Source organism: Lepus europaeus, chromosome 14 (genome assembly GCF_033115175.1).
Source record: "Lepus europaeus isolate LE1 chromosome 14, mLepTim1.pri, whole genome shotgun sequence".
In the NCBI taxonomy this organism is placed as follows: Eukaryota; Metazoa; Chordata; class Mammalia; order Lagomorpha; family Leporidae; genus Lepus; species Lepus europaeus.
Window position 1 is genome coordinate 34,041,459 of NC_084840.1, and position 25,938 is coordinate 34,067,396.

At 41.8% G+C, this 25,938-nt stretch overlaps 1 protein-coding gene across 2 annotated transcripts in view; it reads right to left on the reverse strand.

Moving 5' to 3' along the window:
* EPRS1 (glutamyl-prolyl-tRNA synthetase 1) overlaps positions 1–20,980 on the reverse strand; it is an 84,627-nt gene extending 63,647 nt beyond the window's left edge. For both annotated transcript variants that reach the window (XM_062210362.1, XM_062210361.1), the window contains exons 1-6: positions 20,808–20,980; positions 16,323–16,407; positions 10,839–10,938; positions 9,057–9,213; positions 4,185–4,324; positions 1,212–1,306 (exon numbers count right to left, since the gene is read on the reverse strand). In XM_062210362.1, coding sequence (XP_062066346.1) covers positions 1,212–1,306; positions 4,185–4,324; positions 9,057–9,213; positions 10,839–10,938; positions 16,323–16,407; positions 20,808–20,853 — 623 coding nt within the window. In that variant the 5' untranslated portion in view covers positions 20,854–20,980. The remainder of the gene's footprint in view (positions 1–1,211; positions 1,307–4,184; positions 4,325–9,056; positions 9,214–10,838; positions 10,939–16,322; positions 16,408–20,807) is intronic.
* Between the last annotated feature and the right edge of the window lie 4,958 nt (positions 20,981–25,938).

Here is a 25,938-nt window from a genome sequence, read left to right on the forward strand (position 1 = left end):
GAAAATGTGGAATTCTAATTGATTTTGCTTTTAATGGCACTTATAAGACAGTTTGTTAAGAACTATAAAATACATAGCAAAAAGAGAATCGCTTCCTCACCTATTCATTGTTATTGTCTACAGATGGGTGAGAACTTGGCTACAGTATGTGAAATCTGAAATTAAACTACATTTGAGAAAAATGATCATGTTATCTATAAAGCACAACACAATACTTCCTAATGGTTAAGTTTCTGAGTAAAGTAACTGCTTTCATGAGGCACTGTATTAGAGTATTAGTCATTAAAGGCTCTATTACAAAACCTGTCCAGCATGCTCCAAATAGGATGACAGATGTGTAAAGACAAAGACTCTCCCATCAGCCTTGGGAAACACTGAGCAAACCTGGACACATCCCCAAGCAGGCAGCCACCAGCCAAAATAGTCATTCTGACTAATAGGCTATTCAAATATTTCCTATGGGTGCCAAGAGTTAAAGGAGTTGAGAAATCTATTAATAAAGAAAGAACTGAATAGAAATGGGGTTTCCAGGACTCTCCTTTTTTTGGAAAAAATTTATTGCTATAGTAACTTCTGCTAACTGAAAGGATTACTCAGGGCACAAATACATGTCCTGGTGAAGGAAAGCCCAAAAATCAAAGAATAAAACTTAAACCTTTTTATTCATGGATATTTTGTTATGCATATTTAAAATTCTTAGAGCGAGCATTTAGCCTAGCAGTTGTCTGTGTCCCACATCAAAGTGCCTGGGTTTAATTCCTGGCTCTAGGTGCCTAAGTACAGCTTCCTGCCAGTGTAGACAGGAGATGCCATGATGGTTCAAGTGACGGGTTCTTGCCATTAGGAAACCAGGACTGGCCCAGCCATAACTATTGTGAGCATTTGGGGAATGAACCAGAAGATGTGAGTTCTCAGTCTCTCTCAAAAAAAAAAAAAAAAAAAAAAAAAACAAAAAAACTGTCTTCAGTAGAATAAAAATGTAGTCTCTTCTATTAAGTTAAAGAATAAAAATTACAATTAAATAAGCTAACATTACCTACTAATAATTAAGAAACTATCAAGATGTTTAGTGGGGATTTTAACTTCCACAACTGAAATTTTATTTATGTTCTTCAGAATCATCAACCATTAATATTAAAAGTACTTAATAACTGGTTTTAAGCTCTCCCATGAAATATATTTGATTATAAACGGAAACTGTATCTTCTTACCCACTAGCCTCTGGAGGAAATCTTACAGTAACCTTTCCCATCTCTGCACCTGGAAGCTCAACAAATTTCCCAACATCTTGTTTTTTCTCAGGTACCTGGAAAACAGAACAACAAAGTTATATGGTTAGATGCTTAAGAATACAACCATTCAAGCCGGCGCCGCGGCTCACTAGGCTAATCCTCTGCCTTGCGGCGCTGGCACACCAGGTTCTAGTCCCGGTTGGGGCACCGATCCTGTCCCAGTTGCCCCTCTTCCAGGCCAGCTCTCTGCTGTGGCCAGGGAGTGCAGTGGAGGATGGCCCAAGTCCTTGGGCCCTGCACCCCATGGAAGACCAGGATAAATACCTGGCTCCTGCCATCGGATCAGCGCGGTGCGCCGGCCGCAGCGCGCCTACCGCGGCGGCCATTGGAGGGTGAACCAACGGCAAAAGGAAGACCTTTCTCTCTGTCTCTCTCTCACTGTCCACTCTGCCTGTCAAAAATAAAAAAAAAAAGGAAAAAATAATAAAAACAAAAGAATACAACCATTCAACAAACACTTACTCAGTACCTATTATGTGCCACGTACCATACTGGATATGAGAAAAATGATGACTACAATATCATCCCTGCACCTGGAGACTTAAAACCTGGTGCAGGATATAAATAAAACCAAGTGCCAGTAACATGGATGTATACGAGGTGCTGTTCCAGCACTATGTTGGAGTCAATTAACAATATTCAGGATCGCTGCTTCGGGGAAAAAAGTCGATAAGAACCAAACTGGACCTTAAAAAAAAGTAAGCAGAAATGTATCAGATGGAGAGTGCAAGTATAAAATGAGTGTGCAGGTAAAGGAGTAAAGCCTAAGACACAAAGGCAGAGAAGACCAGTGTAATGTCCATGAAAGGTCAGAAATGCATGTTGGATATGTGGATAAGGAAGCAGAAATAGATTAGGTCCAAAACAGGAAGAGACTTTCAAGCTTGCCTTTCATGTTTTAGGCAATGAGGAGTCCTCAACTATAATTGGATATTTTATTTGTATTTTCTTTTTTTTTTTTTTTTTTTTTTTTTTTTGACAGGTAGAGTTACAGACAGTGAGAGGGAGAGACTGAGAGAAAGGTCTTCCTTCAGTTGGTTCACTCCCCAAATGGCCGCTATGGCCGGCACTGTGCTGATCCAAAGCCAGGAGCCAGGAGCCAGGTACTTCCTCACAGTCTCCAATGCGGGTGCAGGGACCCAAGCACTTGGGCCATCCTCCACTGTCCTCCCGGGCCACAGAGAGCTGGACTGGAAGAGGAGCAACCCATATGGGATGCCCATATGGGATGCCAGCGCCGCAGGCAGAGGATTAACCAAGTGAGCCATGGTACCGGCCCCTGTATTTTCTATTGATACCAAGGACACTGCAAAGGCTGAACCAGAGAAAAATGAGATCAAAGAAAGGAAGTTCAGTATTAAAATTATGGTACTAGGCCGGCGCCATGGCTCAATAGGCTAATCCTCCACCTGCAGCGCCGGCACACCAGGTCCAGGTTCTAGTCCCGGTTGAGGCGCCGGATTCTGTCCCGGTTGCTCCTCTTCCAGGCCAGCTCTCTGCTGTGGCCTGGGAGTGCAGTGGAGGATGGCCCAAGTGCTTGGGCCCTGCACCCCATGGGAGACCAGGAGAAGCACCTGGCTCCTGGCTTCAGATCAGCATGGTGCGCCGGCCGCAGCGCAGCGGCCATTGGAGGGTGAACCAACAGCAAAGGAAGACCTTTCTCTCTGTGTCTCTCTCTCACTGTCCACTCTGCCTGTCAAAAAAAAAAAAGAAATTATGGTACTAAACTTAAGTGGCCCCACTAAAAAGCAACAGCAATAAAGACAGATAGCAAACAAATAGATAGGAGAAGGAAATTGCTGACAAATTAGATGTGAAAAATGGTGAAGGATGAGTAAATAACTATTAGCTAGAACAACTGAATATAGCATCTTTATCCAAGCACCTAGTAGTTTTATTACAACAGAAAATCTTGTTAAAACTTTACTGTAAAGCCTACTGTGCAAAATAGATTAGAATAAGTCTGATAGGGGAAGGGAAACTTTTCTACTGTGCTCTTTGTCATACCTTCCTACTCAATCAACAAAAAGGCTCATCTATCATTCCATGGCCATAGTTCTAAAACCAGAAAACAGGAGATTCAGGAGGAATCAATGATTGAACAGCTATACAACAATGACAGTGCATTATATGGAATTTGGATTATCTTAGGGACATGTATCAGATGATCATAATCTTTTGGATATATAAAAATTAGGGCTTCATGTTAGTCAAACCAAGACTTAAGAATGGCATATTCTAGGGCCGGCGCTGTGGCATAGCGGGTAAAGCTGCTGCCTGTAGTGCCGGCATCCCATATGAAGAGGAAGACCTTTCTCTCTCTGCCTTTCTTTCTCTCTGAGTAACTCTTTTTTTTTTTTTTTTTTTTTTTTTTTTTTTGACAGGCAGAGTGGATAGTGAGAGAGAGAGACAGAGAGAAAGGTCTTCCTTTTTGCCATTGGTTCACCCTCCAATGGCCACTGTGGCCAGCGCATCTCACTGATCTGAAGCCAGGAGCCAGTTGCTTCTCCTGGTCTCCCATGCGGGTACAGGGCCCAAGGACTTGGGCCATCCTCTGCTGCCTTCCCGGGCCATAGCAGAGGGCTGGCCTGGAAGAGGGGCAACCGAGATAGAATCCAGCGCCCCAACCGGGACTAGAACCCGGTGTGCCGGCGCCGCAAGGCGGAGGATTAGCCTGTTAAGCCACAGCGCTGGCCAACTCTGACTTTCAAATAAATAAATCAATCTTAAAAAAAAAAAAAAAAGAATGGCATATTCTTCCAAAATTATTTTAAGCTTCCTCAAGGAAATAAACTTTATGAATAGAAATAATTTTCTTTTCAGATCTAGAACTTCAATGAACCAAAATGTCAGAATTTTAAAAAAGGAGTGAAAAAGAAAAAAAAGGCTTACCACTTTAGCTTTGTTTGCTGAAACTCCCCACTTGGAACCCACTGACTGGAAGGCTTGCTGGGCTTCAAGAAAGCCGAACCAGCGTTTTACATGAACTGGAGCTTTGTTCTGTTTCAACTGTTCCTGCCATGCAGCACTGCCTGTTAGAAAACATACATTTTAAAATTATTCAACAAGTCTTCAACTTCAAAAGTAATGTTCTAGTCATGGTTGACGTATTTAAATTGGATGGCTTAAAGTTGTGCTTCTGTAATAAATTTCAAAAATCTGGGTATACACTGAACTTTTTCTTAATATTTTAATATATTTCAAAGAATTCACCAAAGTTATGTATTAAAAAGATTTTTTTCATTCAATATATGGAAGTTCTCTAATACTAGATTCTGCCCACTCTCCCTTTTCCACTCCTATTATAACAGCAATGTTATATTTCATAATTAAGTGAAAGCTATAAACATATCAACTGGAGCACAAAATAAAGATGATCGAGCCAGAGTGTGGCGTAGTAGGCTAAGCCTCCGCCCATGATGCCAGCATCCCATACAGGTGCTGGTTCGAGTCCTGGCTACTCCACTTCAGATCTAGCTTCCTGCTGATGGCCTGGGAAAAGCAGTGGAAGACAGCCCAAGTGCTGGGGCCCCTGCACCCATGTAGGACACCTGGAAGAAGCACCTGGCTGCTGGCTTTGCATCAGCCCAGTTATGGCCACTGCAGCCATTTGGGGAGTGAACCAGTGGATAGAAGACTCTCTGTCTCTCCCTGTCTGTAACTCTGACTTTCAAATAAATAAATAAATCTTTAAAAAATTAAGATGATTAAGAAGCAGCTTATTTCCTAAGATGGAATATTTATAAACAAGTACTAAAGGAAAGTTTATTTAACTCCTTTACACTACAAAACTATAATCTTAGATAAATTATGAGCATACAATCTGTTTCATGAACACTGAGTCAAAAATCAAAATAGATAAAAATGTAATAAACAAACCTATACATGAAAAAAGCCCTTCTTTTTGTGTTGGTTATTGCTATGACAATTTAATTTGGAGGAAAATTTAGGCCACAACAATTTAGAGAATAAGACTTAAAAACAGTAGAACAGGGGCCCACAATGTGGCATAGCAGGTAAAGTTTCCACCTGCAGTGCCGGCATCCCATATGGGCACCAGTTCAAGTCCTGGTTGCTTGACTTCTGATCCAGCTCTCTGCTATGGCCTGGGAAAGCAAAAGATGGCCCAAGTCCTTGGGTGCCTGCACCCAAGTGGGAGACCTGGAATAAGCTCCTGGCTCCTGGTTTCGGATCAGGTCAGCTTCCGTGGTTTCAGCCATTTGAGGAAGTGAACCAGGGGATGCAAGACTTTCTCTCTCTCTCTGCATCTGTATCTTTCTAACTCTGCCTTTAAAATGAATAAATAAATCTTTAAAAAAAAAAAAAAAGAAAGAAAAAACAGTAAAACACTTTGGCATATCTGCTCCAGCTTTTTTTTTAAAAGAAAATAACAAAATTCAAGTTTCCTTTGTACCTCTCAGCAATTTCATTCTCCTTCTTCCCTATTTTGTAAATTTCTTTACTTTCCATGAACTTATTGAAGCCACTTGTACAAAGTTTGCTAATACTCTTCTAAGTCAATTAATGTACCTTGAACTTTTACTAAAGTCTTCCACATGATCAGAAATGTCTTCCTGTGTAACTGAATATATCATCCATCCCAAGTAATCGCTGATCATCTGTTTTCTCCCACACACAAACTTTTGAAAGACAGACTTACTGGAGCACTCCTTAAGCAAACACTGGTTCATCTCAGATCATTTACAACTACACAATGATAATCATGTACTTTTTTAAGATTCCAATTTCCATATGATCTTATTCCTATGTGATCCCATGTAAGTTATTCCAAACTTTATGTGTTTTGGTATTTGCCTCCACACAATCTGCAGTATGTGAGTAACTAAGCTGTCTACCTTTTACTACCTACCATAAACTCTTTTTCCTGAACTTCCACTACTGTCTCTACTCAGCGAGACTGCTGGGGTCTGTTTACTGATTTTTGCAACGATTTTCTTCTTGTTGGTATGAATTCTGAACTTCCCTTTCTCAAACTCTCTACTTCCTAACAAAACTAACATCAAGACAAGGCAGAAACTTGTCTAGTCTGCTTTTGCCTCATGAGGCAACCAAGAGATTTCTGAAGAGTTGAAGAAATCCAGGATCACTCTACCTTAATGCCTCTGTAGGAGCCTCATGATCTGCATTATATACCATCAAATTCCCTCAATAGGCCCAGCTACTCTGTAATATACTCCCATAATGTATATCACTTTGGCCTTCTCTCTTTTCATCTTCACCCTATCTCTCCAACATATGTTCTGAATAAATACATAAAAATTTTGACACTGAGGGTTTTTGCCTTTTGTTTAAGATTTATTTATTTTTTGACAGGCAGAGTTAGACAATGAGAGAGAGAGAGTTATAGACAGTGAGAGAGGGATAGAGAGAGAAAGGTCTTCCTTCCATTGGTTCACCCTCCAAATGGCCATCACAGCCGGCGCTGTGCCGATCCAAAGCCAAGAGCCAGGTGCTTCCTCAGTCTCTCATGCAGGTGCAGGGACCCAAGCATTTGGGCCATCCTCCACTGCCTTCCCGGGCCACTGCAGAGAGCTGGACTGGAAGTGGAGCCACCGGGACTAGAACCGGTGCCCATATGGGATGCCGGCGCCTCAGGCGGAGGATTAACCAAGTAAGCCACAGCGCCAGCCCTATTTATTTATTTATCTGAATGGCAGAGTGACACCCAGGGTGAAAAGAGTGAGAGGAGAGAGATTTTTCTATCTGCTGATTCACTCTCCGAGTGGCCACAAAAAGGTGGGATTGCTCCAGGCCAGATTCAGGAGCAAGGAACTCCATCCTGTTCCTCCACATGGATGGCAGAGACCCAAGCCTTAGAACATCTTACACTGCCTTCCCAGGGGCATTTGGAGGGTGCTGAAATGGAAGCAGAAGATACTAGCATCTCAAGCAGTGGCATAACCCACTGCACTATAACACTGGCCTCAACACTGAGGTTTATCTCTCTTGTAAGTCATATTTTCCACTGCAATGTTCTAATCTTGAATAATATCCCACAAAATCAGACTTTACTATTCTTCTCAAAACCATTCAAACTGTGGTAAAATACCTATGTCATAAATTGTACCCTTTTAGAACATACAGCCCAGTGACATTTAGTATACTCACAATGTTTTGCAACCATCTACAATAGTTCCAAAGCATTTTCATCACCCCAAAAGGCAATGCAGTACCTACAAAGCAGTCACTCTCCATCCCCACTTCCCCAGCCCCTGCCACTTAGAAATCTGCCCTATGGATTTGCCATCTTTGGATATTTCATAGAAATATTTCTGGCTTCTTTCATGTACCACAAGGCTTTTAAGGTTAATCCATTCTGTAGCATCAATTGACACTTCCTTCCTTTTTTAGGATGAATAATATTTCATTGTTTGGACATACCACATTTTGTTTATCCATTAATTAGTGATAGACACTCTGGTTGCTTCTACCTTTCAGTTATCCTAAGTAGAGCTGCTATGACCATTCATGTACAAGATTTTATTTGAACACTTGTTCTCAATATTGGAGGGTTTAAACCTGCTGGAGTCATATTATAATTGTTTGCTTAATTTATTTAAAAACTTCCAATTATTTAAAAAATAAATTCCTAGGCACCTCCCACACCATTATTCTTTTTCAAGCTACATAATGGCTAATTTTTTTCTTTTCTTTTTTTTGACAGGCAGAGTTAGACAGTGAGAAAGAGAGACAGAAAGAAAGGTCTTCCCTCCGTTGGTTCACTCCCCAAATGGCTGCTACGGCAGGCGCTGCACTGATCCGAAGCCAGGAGCCAGGAGCCAGGAGCCAGGTGCCTCCCCCTGGTCTCCCATGCAGGTGCAGGGCCCTAGCACTTGGGCCATCCTCCACTGCCTTCCTGGGCCACAGCAGAGAGCTGGACTGGAAGAGGAGCAACCGGGAATAGAACCCGGCGCCCATATGGGATGCCAGTGCCGGCCCCCATAATGGGCTTATTAATCTCATAGTTTTAGCAATTTCCTTCTCTTTCTATATTAGTTAATCATTGTTAAATTAACATCACTGTTAAATTAACAATGTTACCAACACAGATGAAAATAACTGGCTTTCCAGATCAGTGGTTGGCTGGGACCAAAGGATGGGGGAATGATTGCAAAGGGACATGGAAAACTTTGCAGGTGGTGGGTATATTAATTGCCCTGACTGTGGCCATAACTCCACAGGTATAGATGTATTTTTATATATGTCAAAACTTCTTATCTTACACATTTTAAATAAGTATAGTTTTCTTGTGTATGAATTATACTACATGAAAGTTGTATTTTAAAAAACTAACTCCAAATTGGTGATAGTATATTTAGCTGTTCCAAATTAGTTATAAAATAGGAAATAATGACCCTCCAGAAAAACCATAACGCATCCACCCCCATATTTTCACTGAGGCTAACGACTTCTTTCTAGTCAGAGATAAATGTTTGGAGTAAAACAGCTAAGGTAGGAGCGGTGCTAACATAAATGAGATGAGGTTTTCTTTAGCAGGAATGAAGCAGCTCCAAAGGCAAGAGGACAGCTGGGAAAGAGAGAGAGCAACACAAAAGGACAGGAAATTACTATGACTAAACAGGAATTAAACAGCCAGGTTATCACTCCTCTGTAAGAAAATCCCAAGTTGCTGCCTAAATACACACACATGCATATTCATACACATATACATAAAAATGAGTATTTTTATCCAACAAAATACTAATGATAAGAATAGAATATTTTATGAAGAATTATTGATACCTTTTAGGGTGGCCCAAACACACAAATCTGCTAAGCTCAAGGAGTTCCCAACTAAGTATGTTCTTAGAGACAGGCAATGATTGAGCTCATTGACAGCAGAAGTAAACAAATCACATGAAGACAATTTTGTAGTACTAAACTCCAACCAGTGATCAATCTGTAAATAAAAGGCAGAAAAGAAATGTACCTCAAGGTTTAAACTTAAAAAACACCATGACAAAAATCTCAAGTAATTAGAGCAACAGTATCCTCTCAGCTTTCATAGCTAAAATCCAGCTTTTCTAATCTCAAATTAAAGAAGTTGTCATTATGTGGATTCAGTTCTGTTTGCCTGGGATCTAAAACAGCACTTAAAGAAATACCACACTTTGTTATTTTTTTATGCTTTCCTTTTTTTTTTTTAAATTTATTTATTTGACAGGTAGAGTTATAGACAGTGAGAGAGACAGAGAGAAAGGTCTTCCTTCCGTTGGTTCACCCCCCAGATGGCCGCCACGGCTCCTGGCCAATCTGAAGCCAGGAGCCAGGTCCTTCCTCCTGGTCTCCCATGCAGGTGCTGGGGCCCAAGCACTCAGGCCATCCTCCACTGCCCTCCCGGGCCACAGCAGAGAGCTGGACTGGAAGAGGAGCAACCGGGACTAGAACCAGCACCCATATGGGATGCTGGCGCCTCAGGCAGAGAATTAACCAAGTGAGCCACGGCGCCGGCCCCTGTGCTTTCCTTTTTATTCAGGGTCATAGAGAGGCACTTCAGGAAAGAACAAGAAAAAGATTTGAGAGAAACTGATCTTATAGAAGTAGAGAGTAAAATAGTGGTTATTAGAGCCACAGAAGGGTTTGGGGGAGAAATGATGGAAAGAAGTTAATAGGTACAGGTAGACAGGGGCAGTAACTTCTAATGTCCTACTTCTACACAGTAGGACAACTATGGCTCACAACAATTAATCCTGAATTTCAAAATAGACAGGATTTTAAATGTTATCAAAACAAAGATGATAAATGTCTGAGGTTACTGATATGCCAATTAACCCTGACCTGACCTTTACACACTAGGATACAAGTACTGAAATGTTATATTATACTTCATAACTATGTAGTTATTATGTGTCAGGTATAAATCAAAAGTATAGTTTTTAAAAAAATTAAAAAGACTTGTGAATTGGTAATAGGAAGGAGTAACCAGTCTGAATGAACCCAAGGAATGGGACCTAGCCAAACAGTTCTTTCACTTACAGGATTTAAAAGAATTAAAAAAAGAATTTAAAAGAAAATACTGAGAAAACCACCTTTATGTTTTGAATTTAATCAGATTTAGGAAAGTTAGAGTGGAATACAAACAGGGAGGAATAAAAGCACCTGCAGAGCTGCACTGAAAATTGACCAATGAGTGGTGTAATGGGTAAGACATTTACTTGGACAGGGATCCAAACTATGATATCACTCCGGGCAACCGCTGAACTTTTCTGGGCCTATTGCCTAATCGATAAGGCAAGAAGCTTGGATGAGACGATCTATAAAGTCCCCTCTGGCTACGAAATTCTAGGGTCCAGAAAGACAGCACTAAATGCTTCAACAGGACAGGCAGTATGGGATTAACATTCAATGAGGAGCTACAGAAAAAATTTGTTTCTGAAGACAAGATGAACTTAGTCTACAATTAACACTCTGTTACAATCTTAAATAGAATAACACCATAACTAACAATATGATGAGGCACCTCTGAGAAACAGCAGCATAAATTAAAACAAAAGAAAGCACACAAAAGCAATGGTCTTCGCTTACCTCAGTATGTTCCAACAGGTTAGAGCCATAGAGCCCAACTCTACTTGCAACCCTAGCCAAGTAACGAAGAATGGAATTTACGTCCACAAATACCACATTTCTAGAATATAAACACAAAATATTACTGGTGCTCCATCAAATCAGGAAGACCTATGAGACTAATAAAGAAATTTCAAAGTGGAAATATTACATTCACCATGTGTTTTCCACTATAGTAAAAATAATTAATCTGGCTAGTTTGTTCTTTACTGCTTCAAATTCCAATCTGTTCTGAAATATTTAGCTAATTCATCCCAGAGCAGACTTTTTTTTTTCTTGTTTTTAAAGATTTATTTATTTATTTGAAAGGCAGAGTTACAGAGAGGCAGAGGCAGAGTGAGAGAGAGGTCTTCCATCCATTGGTTCATTCCCCAAATGGCCACAAAGGCCAGATCTGGACCGATCTGGATCCAGGAGCCTCCTTCAGATCTCCCACATAGGTTCAGCTCATAGCAGGGAGCTGGATCAGAAGTGGAACAGTTGGGACTCGAACTGGTACCCATATAGGATACTGGCACTGCAGGCAATAGCTTTACCTGCTACACCATAGCACCAGCTCCAAGAGCAGACTTTCTATATCATAATTTATTACCTATCCATCTATTAGTTTTTGCATGTTGTTCAGTGGTGAAAATATGAAGATATAATGGGATACTGAGAATAAAAGAAATTTAAAGTAAATCAGGGGCCGGCACCTTGGCTCACTTGGTTAATCCTCCGCCTGTGGTGCTGGCATCCCATATGGGCGCCAGTTCTAGTCCCGGTGGCTCCTCTTCCAGTCCAGCTCTCTGCTGTGGCCCAGGAAGGCAGTGGAGGATGGCCCAAGTGCTTGGGCGCCTGCACCCGGGTGGGAGACCAGGAGAAGCACCTGGCTCCTGGCTTCAGATCAGCATAGCTCTGGCCGTGGTGGCCATTTGGAGGGTGAACCAATGGAAGGAAGACCTTTCTCTCTGTCTTTCCCTCTCACTGTCTAACTCTGTCAAATAAAAATAAATAAATAAATAAAAAATGAAGTAAATCCAGGCAAAGAAATCAAAAATAAAATATTATAAACAGGTTAGTTTTATTAACTTCCAGGTAAAGGAAGAAAGGGTGGGCATTATGGTACAGTGAGTTAAGCCACCCCTTTGATACCTGCAACCCCAACCAGAGTGCCAATTCAAGCCCTGGCTGCTCTACTTCCAATCCAGTTCTCTGTGAATGTGCCTGGGAAGCTGCAGATGATGGCTCAAGTACTTAAGTCCCTGACACACACATGGGATACCTGGATAGAGTGTCTGGCTCCTGGCTTTGGCCTAGCCCAGCCCTGGCTATTGCAACCATTTGGGGAGTGAACCAGCAGATGGAAGATACCTGTGAGTGTGTGTGTGTGTGTGTGTATGTGTTTGTGAGATTCTGCCTTTCAAATGAATAAATCTTAAAAAAGAAGGTAGATCTGGGGCTGGCGCTGTGTTGCAGCGGGTTAACGCCCTGGCCTGAAGCGCCAGCATCCCATGTGGGCGCCGATTCTAGTCCCGGCTGCTCCTCTTCTGATCCAGCTCTCTGCTATGGCCTGGAAAAGCAGTGGAAGATGGTCCTTGTACCCTTGCAGGAGACCTGGAAGAAGCTCCTGGCTCCTGGCTTCAGATCAGTGCAGCTCCGGCAGTTGCGGCCAATTGGGGAGTGAACCATCTGATGGAAGATCTCTCTCTCTCTCTGTGTAACTCTGACTTTCAAATAAATAAATAAATCTTAAAAAAAAAAAAAAGAAGGTAGATCAAACTCCATTAAAGCCCTATCACAGGGTGGGCATTTGGCCTAGTAGTTAAGACACCAGTTAGGATGCCTTTGTCACAAATCCAGTTCCATATCCAGTTGTGGTTCTCGACTTCAGTCTCCTGCTAATGCAGACTCAGGGATGCAGCAGTGATGGCTCAAATGATTGGGTTTCTACCACTTAGTGGGAGACACAGATGGACTTCCTGGCTCCTGGTACAGCCCCAGATGTTGTGGCCATTTGGGAGAGTGAAACAGTGGATGGAAGCTCTCTTTTTACAGGTAAGAAACACCCTTACCCCTAAACCTTACTGTGTACCACAGGGCTAATGGTATAGGTTTCTTCTTTTTTTAATTTATTAAAGATGTATTTATTTATTTGAAAGGCTGAATTACAGAGAGAGAGAGGGAGACACACAACAAGAGAGATCTTCCAATCCATTGGTTCACTCCCCAAATGGCCGCAAAATGGCCAGGGCTGGGCCAGGCCAAAGCCAGGAGCCAAGAGCTTCTTCAGGGTCTCCCACGTGTGTGCAGGGGCCCATCCTCTGCTGCTTTCCCAGACATGTTAGCAGGGAGCTGTATTAGAGAATGCAGCAGCCTAGACTCGAACTAGCATCTATATGGGTGCTGGCACCGCAGGCAGTGGCTTTTACCTGCTGCAGTGCCAGCCCCCAGGTTTCTTCTCCAAAACAGAAGATCCCTGGACGTGGGGAAATCCGGAACAGTTGACTGTAGCACCAAACAGAAAACAGGGATGATAAAGAAAACATGCATCCAAGATGCTGAGATCCCTACATTCTTCTTGCCCTTGTCTCCTAAAATATAAGGGTAACAGCTCTTCTCCATCTTCTAAACAGGCAATTAGATGTTACCTGGATAATCCAATCAGCCCAAGGAGGACAGAACTAAGGATACTGACATTAGAGTTTTCTCAAATGAATAGCTCAGTCAGACCATCCTAGAGTAAAGCTCAGGGTTGACAAGACCAACCTGAGTTCAGAATGCGCCATCAGCTTTAATCTCCCACTCTAATCCAAGCAAACTATCATGAGTTATCAGATATCTGAACAAAGTCTTTGAAGACGGTGATCGAATAAACACTAAGAAAAATGTAACTTGGACAAATCATGGAAAAGAAAATATAAGTACATAAATTTCTTCTTAACAATGAAATAAAATATTGCAACAGTGAAAATGCAAGAACAGAGTAAATATTTTAAAAGGGGTATCCAGAAAATGAAATGCAAAATTCCCATATACAAAAACACAATCACAGGGGCATGCTTTTGGCACAACAGTTAAGAAGTTGCTTGGGACACCCATATCCCACATTGGTGTCTTTGGGTTTGAGTCCTAGTCCCCTCCCAATTCCAGTTTTCTGCTAATGTACAACTGGGAGGCAGAAGTAATGGCTAAAGTACTCGGGTTCCTGACACCTACGTTGAAGACCCAGATGGAGTTCCTTGCTCTCAGGTTCAGCCTGGTATGGTGATGGCTGTCACAGGAATCTGGAGTGAACCAGTAGATGGAAGCTATCTCTCTTATTTTCTGTCTCTCTGTCTCTGCCATCCAAATAAATAAATACATAACTAAGAATTTAGAAAAAATACAATAGCATAAAGAAAAAAACATTAGAAACATGGGATGATAAATTTGAGAAATTCTCCAAAAAGTGAAGAAAAAAATAGATGGGAAATGGAGGTGACAATTTAAGAAAACAAAATGATTAATTTCAACATCTACAAATAGATCAGAAAATGGAGGGAAACATTTTCCAAATCAAAGAAAAAAAATCTAATTTCTAACATGAGAAGAATGTCCAAGTTTCCACACTGAAAGGAACGACTAAATACCCAGTACAGATGAAAAATAGACCCAAGCTACAGCATACTATTGGGAAATTTCAGAATACTGAATCTTAAGGAAGATTTCTACAATCTTCCTACTCATATGGAAAAGATCAAGAATAAAAAAACAGGAATAATGCAAATAATTATTCCATGGAAAACTAAAAGTTTTATATGAAAAGCAATTATGGGGTGTGGCTCAGCAGTGAATAAAATTTACAATGGTCAGTATGATGTAACTATTCAACGGTGATCACATCAGAATTATGACCCAACTACTTCCCAACTTAGGAAGGGGGAGATGGGGAACATAGTGTATGTTTGTGTGTTTGCCTGAGGGGAGAGTGTATCTGTGAAGTGGCAATGGGAAAGCTTTATCTTTAATACTGGAGAAAATAGCAGAATGTTACTTAGAGACAAAGGTCAGTATCAAACAAACAGTGCAAAGCCCTCAGAGAGGAAAAAAAGGAAGATGGCAATGACTGGCTGATTTAGGGGTAGTGGGTGTGGTGTTGTTTTTGCTTTTTTTTTTTTTTTTTAATTTGAGAGAGAGAAAAGAAAGGCAGACAGAGACAGGTAGAGAAAGAATTATCCACTGGTTCATTCCCCAGTGTCTGAAACAAAGCTAGGAATGAGAGACCTCACTACCTAAGCCACCACTGCTGCCTCTCGGGATCCATATTAGCAGGAAGCTACAGGCAGGAGTCAGAGCTGGAAATAAACCAAGTACCCTTACATGAGATATGGACATCCTTATCAGCATTTTAGCCACTAGGCCAAAATGCCTGCCTTGACTTATGTTTTTTTTTTTTTTTTGAAAGTTTATTTTTTCATCTATTTGAAAGGTAGAACAACAGACATCTCCCATATGGTGGTTCATTCCCCAAATAAAAACAACAGTAAGCGCTGGGCCAGGCTAAAGCCAGGAGCTGAATCATTATCAGGGCCTCCTAAATGGGTTTCAGAGGCCCAAACACCTAAGCCATCATCTACTTCCTTCCAGGATGCATTAACAAGAAGCTGGTCTATAAGCAGAGAAGCCAGGACTTAAACTGGCACTCCAGTTTGGAATACAGGCTTCCCAAGCACTTAACTGACTGTGTCACAACACCCATCCCAAATTGTATTTTATAGAAGAAACTAATAGAGAGAGATACAGAGAACAATCTCTTGTTTTTTGGTTCACTCCCCAAATGCCTGCAACAGCCAAGGCTGGACAGGAGCCAAAGCTGGGAGGCAAAACTTGATTCAGGTCTACCACATAGGTGGCAGGAACTCAATTATTTGAGTCATCATCACTTGCTCTCAGGGTCTGCATTAGTAGGAAGCTGGAGTCAGGAACCAGACACTCTGATGTGGGAAGCAGGTGTCTTAACTGCTATACCAAATGCTTGCCCCTGATGTCTGGCATTTCTTTTTAATTAATATTAGATTACATACATAGCCACCATTAAAAATTCTTCATGAGCCTCTTTATTTTTCATATATGCTTAATATTCTATGCTGTGGACTTAACAAAAATTATTTACTTCCTATTTTGTTGATTTTAAATATGTCTAACCTTCCAGCAGAATAATTATTAGAGTCAAACTTAAAAGCATTATATATAAATCTTTCTGTATACTTGCAGTTCCTTTTAAATACACTATGAGTAGAATCAGAAAGCTTGCTGGCAAATATCAGCCTGTGGGCTCCCATTCTTTTAGCTTTTAGAATGATGAAGAAAAGTACATTGCCTTCTAACAACAATCTATCTAATTAGCAAGTAACAGGCACACATTTAATGCTGAGTATTTTTAAAAAGATGTTTGGAGCAACACAAAGATGTAAAAGCACTTACTCAGAAACACGAAGAATATTCTCTTTCCCTTCTTCAACAGAAATGCTGACATCACCTTTCAAATGTTCCACTGCCAGCAAAGCTCCTACAAATGATAGGATGAAAAGATTTCTCTTTGAAAGCAATGTAGTACTTATAACTTGAATCATAAAGCAACAAGGATGAGTTAACAAAGCAATATTGAGTTTTATAAGGAGTAAACTTTCCCAGACTCTGTATACATAAAATTTATTCTTCTGTCTTAAGAGAAATAACATCAGAATCCATTCATTAGCAAAGTCCAACTGCTTTTGAATGTGCTCAGCTTCCAGTTAATGACACTAAAATTTATCTTTTCCTCCCTCAAAAGTCAAGAAGAAACTAGAATAGTGATTTTCATGAAAATCCATAGCATTTGAGTGATTACTATGTTGCAGACACTATGAAATGTTTCACAGTCATCAGATTGTTGTTTTGCTTTTTTTCTAACTTGAAAGGCAGAGTGACAGAGAGAGAAAAAAAGAGACAGACAGAGAGAGAGAGAGAGAGATCTCCCATCTGCCGATTCGCTTCCCAAATGTCTGTAACAGCTGGGGCAGGGCAAGGACAAAGCTAGGAGCCTATAACTCCATCCAGGTCTCTCACATGGGAGGCAGGAGCCCAAGTATGTGGGCCACAGTCTGCTGTCTCCCAGACACTCACAGAAAGCTGGATTGCAAGCAAAACAATCAAGACTTGAACTGGCAATTTGACAGGAATACAGGTGTCCCAAGTGGGGACTTAATCCACTGTGCAACAATGCCCACCTCTCTCTTAAAATCTGTAATCTTTCTAGCAACTTTAACAGGTATATCTAATCTCATTTTACAGAAGAAACTGAGCCTTAAAGAGATTATAAATACTCAATCTAATATTGTTGGCTAAAAATACAGCAGTCAAGATTTAAATGCAGGTCTATGGTAGTTCAGTCCTTAAACTCTAAAACACAGTGCAATACTGCCTCTCAACACATAATAAAGTTTGCTAAATTCACAGTCATTAATCCTTTGTCCCTTAATTTGATTAAGATGGACAACTAGCACCCAGACATTGGTTTCTAAACACTATGTTCTACAGGAAATAAAGCCATGTCATGGAAGGTACAAAATATACATGGAAAATCTCTTGCTAGACAGTTGTACCATGGTTTGAATGTTTGTCCTCCCCAAAACTCACATTAAAATTGAGTTGCCAATGTAACACCTTTAAGAGATGGAACTTTTATGAAGTATTTAGGTCATGAGGACTGAGTCCTCATAAATGGACTAGTACTATGGAAGTGGGTTCACCCACTCTGACTTTCCTTCTTTGTCCTTCTGGCATGTCATGACATCATGAAGGTCCTTGCCAGATGTGGCCCCTTGTCCTTGAACTTACCGAACTCTAGAACTGTGAGCCAATAAATTTCTGTTCATTATAAATTATGTAGCCTGTGGTATTCTATTACAGCAGAACAAAGCAGCCTAAGACAGCAAGGAAATCTCAAAAGAAAGATAAATATATCAGGACAACGGAGGACAACTTAGAGAGGCTCCCATGGGCAAATCAAGGCAATGTGCCCATCCATGAGAGAAACAGGAGTGTATCCATAGAATGGGAGCCTATCCAGCAAATGAAAGGAATGAACTGCTGTTATAGGGAACAAGACAGATGGGCATTTTTCAGAAGTAACAGAAATATTTAATAGTATCATTGTAGTTGAGGACTACATACTATATATTTGTCAATGTATAGCTTAAAATTGGTGAACTTCATTAAATGCAAGTTATAACTCAATAAAGCTAGCCTTAAATAAAATTAAATGTTTAAAAAGAGACAGTCGAAATAATACAGAGTTGAAACTATCAAGCACATTCTACTATGAATTTTTAAATGAGAAAAAGAGAAAGCTCTTCTTACACAAAAATGCCAACTAATAGATGTAGAAGGAATAGTACAATCATAAGACTACTATCTGGCAACCATCCCAACATTCAATTAAGCAGAAAGCATTATCAGATGCTGAAACCAGTGGGTAAAAGTATAAGGGAATGCAGAATTTTTACATGGTCCTGAAGTATCTCCTTATTAAAATGCCTAGTATGGGGCCAGTGCTGTGGCATAGCAAGTAAAGACACCAACTGCAGTGCTGGCATCCCACACAGGCACTAGTTCAAGTCTCAGCTGCTCCTGGCTTCGGATCGGCACGGCTCCAACCATTGCGGCCATCTGGGGACTGAACCAGCGGATTGAAGATCTCTCTCTCTCTCTCTCCCTGTCCTCCTGCCTTTCCTTCTCTCTCTGTGTAAGTGACTTTTAAATAAATAAATCTTAATAAAATAAAATGCCTAATAATTGACAGAGGAAACCCTACAGTGAGGACAGCTGGCAAACACCAGGAGTCAAAATTAGAATCATCAGTAATGAGAAAGCTAAAGTCATGCATTAATCGATGGGCTGCAAAGAAGATTAAGGAATGACTTTTGCAATGAATGAGAAATAACTGAGTTATCCTTGCCAAAGATGCATAGGCATTATCTAGCCACAAGGAAACATCAGGATATTCTTCAAGTAAGTGGTTTGTAGCCGGCACAGAGGTCAATGCCAAAGGAAGATGAATAAACTATTCCAGACTAGAAGAAAGTGACGAGACACTCAACCAGATGCAAAGGGAACATGATGATGGATTCTGGTTCTCATACTATGGAGCATACTGTTGGAATAGTTAGTGTTAGTTAAGAATGGGGTCTGTGAATCAGAGCAAAGGAACTGTATCAATGTGGATTTCCTGATTTTGATAGCTGTGTGAGATCATGTGGTTTCCTTGCTTGTGAGAGATGCACACTGGAGTATTCTGGAGTGATGAAGCATTGCATCTGCAGTATGCTCTCAGATAGTACAGCGGGAGAAAAGGTCTTTGTTGTAGTCTTGCATCTGATTTAAAACTAAAAAAAAAATACTGAATGATATAAAATAGGGCAATTCTAGCAATGAAATTCATTTTCCTAAATTTTTCACCTTACTATATCATTTAAAGATAAAATGTATTTTAAACAACTAAGAAGAATTCAATCAAAAACAAAAGAGGAAGAAGAGGGGCAACCAGAAAAGTAACATATGCTTGTATTCTATATCTGGTCTATGGCTGAAAAGGACAACAAATTTCCATAAGATTCTTCCAGAACACTAGAAGAATGTGGGTGAGCTCTACGGTTCACTTACGGAAACAGATCTGTCACCTTCTGTGAGACTTTCTAAGTAATATTTGTAAAGTTAAAAAGTGTCAAGCAGCTTACCTTCTCTCCTTTAACTCCTGCAACCAACTCTGGATGGAAGGCATTACATCCCCTACCTTAAATAAGGTAACTGTGAGAAAGAGCTCAACAAGGAACTTGTCAAGGTTCCACAACTAACAAATGGCAGTCAGGGTTGAAATCAGGCTTCCAGGAACCAAATCGTGGAGGCCACACTGCTCAGTGCCTTTCCAGTTCAAGAATCAAAGTCATTTCTTTTAGTGTTCATTATTTGTTGTGTGGTTAGCACATAATTACTGGAACCAAACACTAAAACATCATTTTAAATGTTTGAAATAGCTGTTAAATTGTGTTTGGGTTTCAATACACACACACACACACAAAACACCATCCGTTAAGAATATAACAAGTAATTTTATCAGCCGTACAAGGCCAATTTGTATCTAAAAGTTTGGGCTTCTGGAACATTTATTGTGTCTATATTTAGCAAATACGAGATCAGTAAACTACTTAAAGGCTTCTTTGTAATTTGCCAAATTAGTGAAAAGGCAGGAATTCTACGGTATCCAGCCGCAACAACCTTGGCCACCATGAAAAAGCAATTTCAAATAGAAAGCTAAGCCGCATCGGGTAGGTGACGAGGCTGGCATTTACTACATCCAGGACGTGTAGTAAGGCAACTCCATCTGCAGTGTGCCGCAATTACCCCGCCACCTTTAATTAAAAACACACCCTCGGTTGAAATCCCAAGTGCTGATGCTTCCATCTGAGCCCGATAAAACGTAAGGAAAAATCGAGGCAAGTGAACTGATGGTTTTTACTGAGAAGGGGAGGGAAAGGAAGGAAAGAGAGGTGGGTGCGTGGAGGAACTCTAAGAGCGATGACAATGGGATCTTGGGTTTTAACGTGGTATCTCTACGAGTAACTCTCGGTCTCCATTTCAAAACGGGAGAGGGAAGAGGCAGGGAGTCATCCCGGAGAGAAGATCTGAAATAGAGCCTCGTGTCGCCCAGCCCCGGCTCACACTGCGTCTCCCTCCACGCCCGGGAACACTGCCTTCAGGAGCAGCTCACGGGCTGCAGCGCGAGGCCCACCGCGCAAGCTGTCCCACAAAAGTGCAGGCCCCATCTCCCCAGACCACCCCCGTCACCGCGCAAAGCCGGGGCGACCTTCCTCGCCCCGCACCCCGCCTGGCTGATGCAATCAACACCCGCCGGCGGCCTCGGCCCCTTACCCAAGGGAGGATCTCCTGAATTCACGGTTAGACAGAGCGTTGCCATCTCCACCAGACTGCTGGTCTACCTTGCCCGTCCACCTGTCTGGCGCCCGAAACGCCCCTGACTCGCCGAAAGCGAGGCTGCAACGTGTGCGTGCTGCCGACGCCGCCGCAGCCTTCGCCCCGCCCCCGCGTCGTGGCCACTGTCGTCCTCGCGCACGCTGCCGTACGTCACTACCACGCGCCGCCTCAGCACCCTCCGGCGGCTAAGGTCAGAGGAGTCTACGTGGCTCTCCAAACCGCCGTAAGAAGGACGCTGAAGTGCACGCGACTTTACGACACTTCGTAGAGCGAAGTAAGGAAGCGTCGTCTGTACCTGCAGGTTTTCGCCCGCGTCTCTCTGCCGAAGAGGGCTGCGTGTGTGTGGATATATGAGCACAGCCACTCTCCAGAGTTGGCGAGGTGCCTGCATCAGAGCACGGCCGCTTCTCTTGTTAACAAAATCTCAGGAGCGGGCTCCATATCGTATCAAGTTCGGCAGGTTATTCTATGCAAAACAAACCGTGCGTTGTAACTTCCTCCCTTGCAATTGGTGTCTTCTGGACACTCTGTCATTTGTTAAGATCCTTGTATGTTAACACTTTTTATTTAAGCTTTTTTAAATTTATTTTTTAAGGAATACAAATTTCATAGATACAGCTTTAGGAATATAGTTATTCTGGATTTCAGCTCCAAACATCTGTTAATTCAATTTAAAAATTTTTGAAAGGCAAAGGAACACAGAAAGAGGGAGAGGAGAGAAAAAAAGAGATATCTTCCATCTGTTGGTTCACTCCTAAAATGCCTAAAACAGCTACAGCTGGGCCCTGTCAAAACCAGGACTCAGAAACTTCATCTGGGTCTCCCATGTGAGTGGTAGGGAGCCAACAGCTGCTGCTTTCCCAGAAGCATAAGCAGAAAGCTGGATCTGACGTGCAGGAGCCAAAGCTCTAACTGGGACTCCGATATAAAATGCAAGCGTCCCAGGCAGCAGCTTAACCTGCTGCACTACAATGTCCTTGTTCTGATGTATATGACCAGGAGATACAGGGAGGGATGACAAAGTCCCTGCCCTCAAGGTGCCTACAGTCTTGTAGGTGAAAGAAAGGTAAACGGAGGTTGCTGTGCAGTGGTATATATGTAGCAACTGAAATGTGTTTATCTTACATTCATTTTGGAAATGAGAACAAAAATAACAAAGCTTGCAGAAAGTACAAAGGTAGCTCAAAAGATGGAAAATGGTCACCCATGGTGAGTGGAGGACAGTGGAGAGAATAGTACAGGCAAAACCTTATGATGGGATGGTCTTTAGGGGATGGAAAGAAGTTGAAGGAAGAACATGAGCTAAAAAGCCTGGAGTCAGGAAGCTGTGAGTACTTGGATAACTGACTGGTTCATTATTCAGACTGTAAAATATTTTGGAAATGAAAGATTAAAAGGCTTCAAGGAAGACAGAGCCTAAATTATGACCAGTTCTGCATATAATATTGCATTAGATTTTATCCTATGATAGGAAGGTAGAGTTTTCAGCAGGAGTAAGAGAGATGATCAGGGCTCCATTTTACAAGGAAGATCACTTTATTGTATTGTATTGTATTTTTTTGACAGGCAGAGTTAGTGAGTGAGAGAGAGACAGAAAGGTCTTCCTTTTCTCTTGGTTCACCCACCAAATGGCTGCCACGGCTGGTGCGCTGTGCTGATCCGAAGCCAGGAGCCAGGTACTTCTCCTGGTCTCCCATGCGGGTGCAGGGCCCAAGGACCTGGGCCATCCTCCACTGCACTCCCGGGCCACAGCAGAGAGCTGGGCTGGAAGAGGAGCAACCAGGACAAGAATCCAGCGCCCCAACTGGGACTAGAACTCGGGGTGCCGGCGCCGCAGGCTGAAGATTAGCCAAGTGAGCCGTGGCGCCAGCCAGGAAGATCACTTTAATAACAGAATAGCGGATGGTTTGGAATGGGCAGAACTGGAAATAGTTAAGATAGTATTGTGGGAGCTGGCGCTGGGGCTTAGTGGGTGAAGCTACCACCTGCTGTGCCGGCATTCCCATATGGGCGCCTGTTCAAGTCCCAGCACCCCATTTCTGATCCAGGTCTCCGCTATGACCTGGGAAAGCAGAAGATGGCCCAACTCCTTGGGCCCCTGCATGGGAGACCTGGAAGAAACTCCCGGCTCCTGCCTTCGGAGAGCGCAGTTCTGGCAATTGTGGCTATCTGAGGAGTGAACCAGCAAATGGAAGACCTCTCTCTCTCTCTCTCTCTCTCTCTCTCTCTCTCTCTCTGCCTCTGCCTCTGCCTCTCTGTAACTCTGCCTTTCAAACAATAAATAAATATGTTAAAAAAAATAAGATAGTATTACAACAACCCATATGGGAGAAGATAAAATATGAAGGCTTAAACCAAGGCAGTGGAATCAGAATTGAGACTAGAGACGTTTCAGACATATTTAAAAAGTAGAGTCAACGGTGACATACACAGTGCCAGGGAAGCAGATGGTGAGAGAGAAATAAGTACGTCTAGGTTTATTACTGAATTCAGGTCCGATGACCTGGGAGACAATTATGTCATTATCTAAGGCAGCAAGCCAGCAGGGAAAACAGGTTGACCAAGTTATTTTGTCCAAGATTCACTGAGATGTTTATAAGATGCCTAGGTGAAAATATCCTTGTAGCAATAGATTATAAATCTAGTGCTCAGTTGCAGTGTGTTGCTAAAGATACCAGTGGCTGTTAAAATATGAGATAAACCCGGTTGGCGCCATGGCTCAATAGGCTAATCCTCCGCCTTGTGGTGCTGGCATTCTGGGTTCTAGTCCCGGTCGGGGCGCCGGATTCTGTCCTGGTTGCCCCTCTTCCAGGCCAGCTCTCTGCTGTGGCCCGGGAGTGCAGTGGAGGATGGCCCAAGTGCTTGGGCCCTGCACCCGCATGAGAGACCAGGAGGAAGCACCTGGCTCCTGCCTTCGGATCAGCGCGGTGTGGCGGCCATTGGAGGGTGAACCAATGGCAAAGGAAGACCTTTCTCTCTGTCTCTCACTGTCCACTCTGCCTGTCAAAAATAAAATAATTTTAAAAATAAAAAAATGAGATAAACCAAGAAAAGATGTAGAGCTGTGCCTATATAATATGGTAGGCGCTAGCCACATGCAGCCATTTAATTTTTTCTAACAGCTTCATTGAGATATACTTTACATACCATACAGTTCAACTATTTAAAGTACATAGAGTTGTTATCACAATCAATTCCAGTACATTTTTATTAGCCCCAAAACTCTGTACCCTTTAACAATCACTCTACATCCCCTTCAGCCTTTAAAATATTTTCAACAAGATAAAAATATTTTACAAAACTCCTCCAATTACTCTGTTTTAACCACTTAGTCTTCCTGTCTACTCATTTTCTTCTTCAAAAATGCACTTGCTATTCCTACTAGAACTCTTTATAACATTTACCACACTATGGATTAATTCTATTTACATATTTTATTGCTTCCTAAGATCATGGGCTCAACAAAGAATAGACTTAAGGCTGTGTTATGCTCACTGCTGAATGTTTAGTGTCTATGTCGTTCAGTGTCTAATATGGCATGTGCTCAGTGTATATGTATTTGTTGAATGGATGAATTAATGAATTAATTTGTTGAATGAATGAATGAATGGCAGCCAAGATGAGAGTATTAGGGGGAATTTTAAAGGGTTGATCGTGGCTACAGTACAGATGATCAGAGGTGATGCTGGGAAAAGCAGCAGCTGGGACATGGAGTGCTTCACATGCTGTTATAGAGAACTTGCATTTTATCCTGAAGGCAAAGGGAAGCCATAAAGGATTTTGATTTAAAAAGTGTTATTGCTAGCTTGTCACTCTGTAGAAAGTGTTATAGATGAGTCGGAGAAGAGCTACAGTACAGACAGATTACTCAGGAAGACACTGTGGTGATCGCAGGCAGAAATAATGAAGTATACCCTCTCTCCCCTCTGTTCATTGGAAATCAGTCAGTTGATTTTTTTTTTTTTTGGACAGGCAGAGTGGAGGTGCTTATCCTGGACTCCCATGGGGTGCAGGGCCCAAGGACTGATGATTTTTTTTTTAAAGATTTATTTATCTATTTGAAAGACAGAGTTACAGAGAGAGGTAGAGACAGAGAGAGAGGTCTTCCATCTGCTGGTTTGCTCCCCAGATGGCCGCAATGGCCAAAGCTGAACTGACCCGAAGCCAGGAGGCAGGGGATTCTTCTGGGTCTCCCATGCGGGTGCAGGGGCACAAGGACTTGGGTCATCTTCTACTGCTTTCCCAGGCCATAGCAGAGAGCTGGATCAGAAGAGAGTCAGCTGGGACTATAACTGGCACCCATAAGGGATGCTGGCGCTTCAAGCCAGGGCTTTAACCTGCTGTGCCACAGTGCCGGCCCCGATGATTGGGTTTTGTACAGCACTGAAATGAAATCAAAGATGTAGAAGCATTGATTGTACTCAAAGATGGACGCGCACTCATCCTTCGCATGTGCTTCAGGGTAGGGGCGGGTGGGCACTGGGGCCCTGTGGGTACATTCTTGTCATCGGAGACTCTGGAACTTTATGAGCAACTGAATCAAAACAGTGTTAAATTATGGAAACATTTGCACTTTGGGAATGAGTACTTAACTGTATGATCACACTTTGCAAATGCTACTTTTAAAGCTACTAATAGACTTTGCACCTTTTCTCTGACAAGGAAGTGTCATATTTAAATGTTTACATTCATCATGACTGCAGTAGAACTGGGGAGGGGGGAATGTAATTTTTTATGGGAATTTTGATATGAATAGAAACTAGTCATTTATTTATACAATAGGCTTGGCTCATCAAGTGTTTTTCAGATTTGGTATTCCTAACGTGGAATGTGACTGTATTTTATTTTTAGTAGCAAATATGGGTGTAGACTGACAGACATAACTGAATGTCTTAATAAATTTAATTTGAAGATAAAAACAAAATAATGAAGTATAAAGGTATAATTTAATGTAGGGCTAATGGGAATGGAAAGAGGATGCAGACTCAAAAATTGGATAACTCAGGTTTTCTTGTAAGAGCCTATAGAAATACCTTTAAAATTAACCTCATGCTACATATGGTGGCTT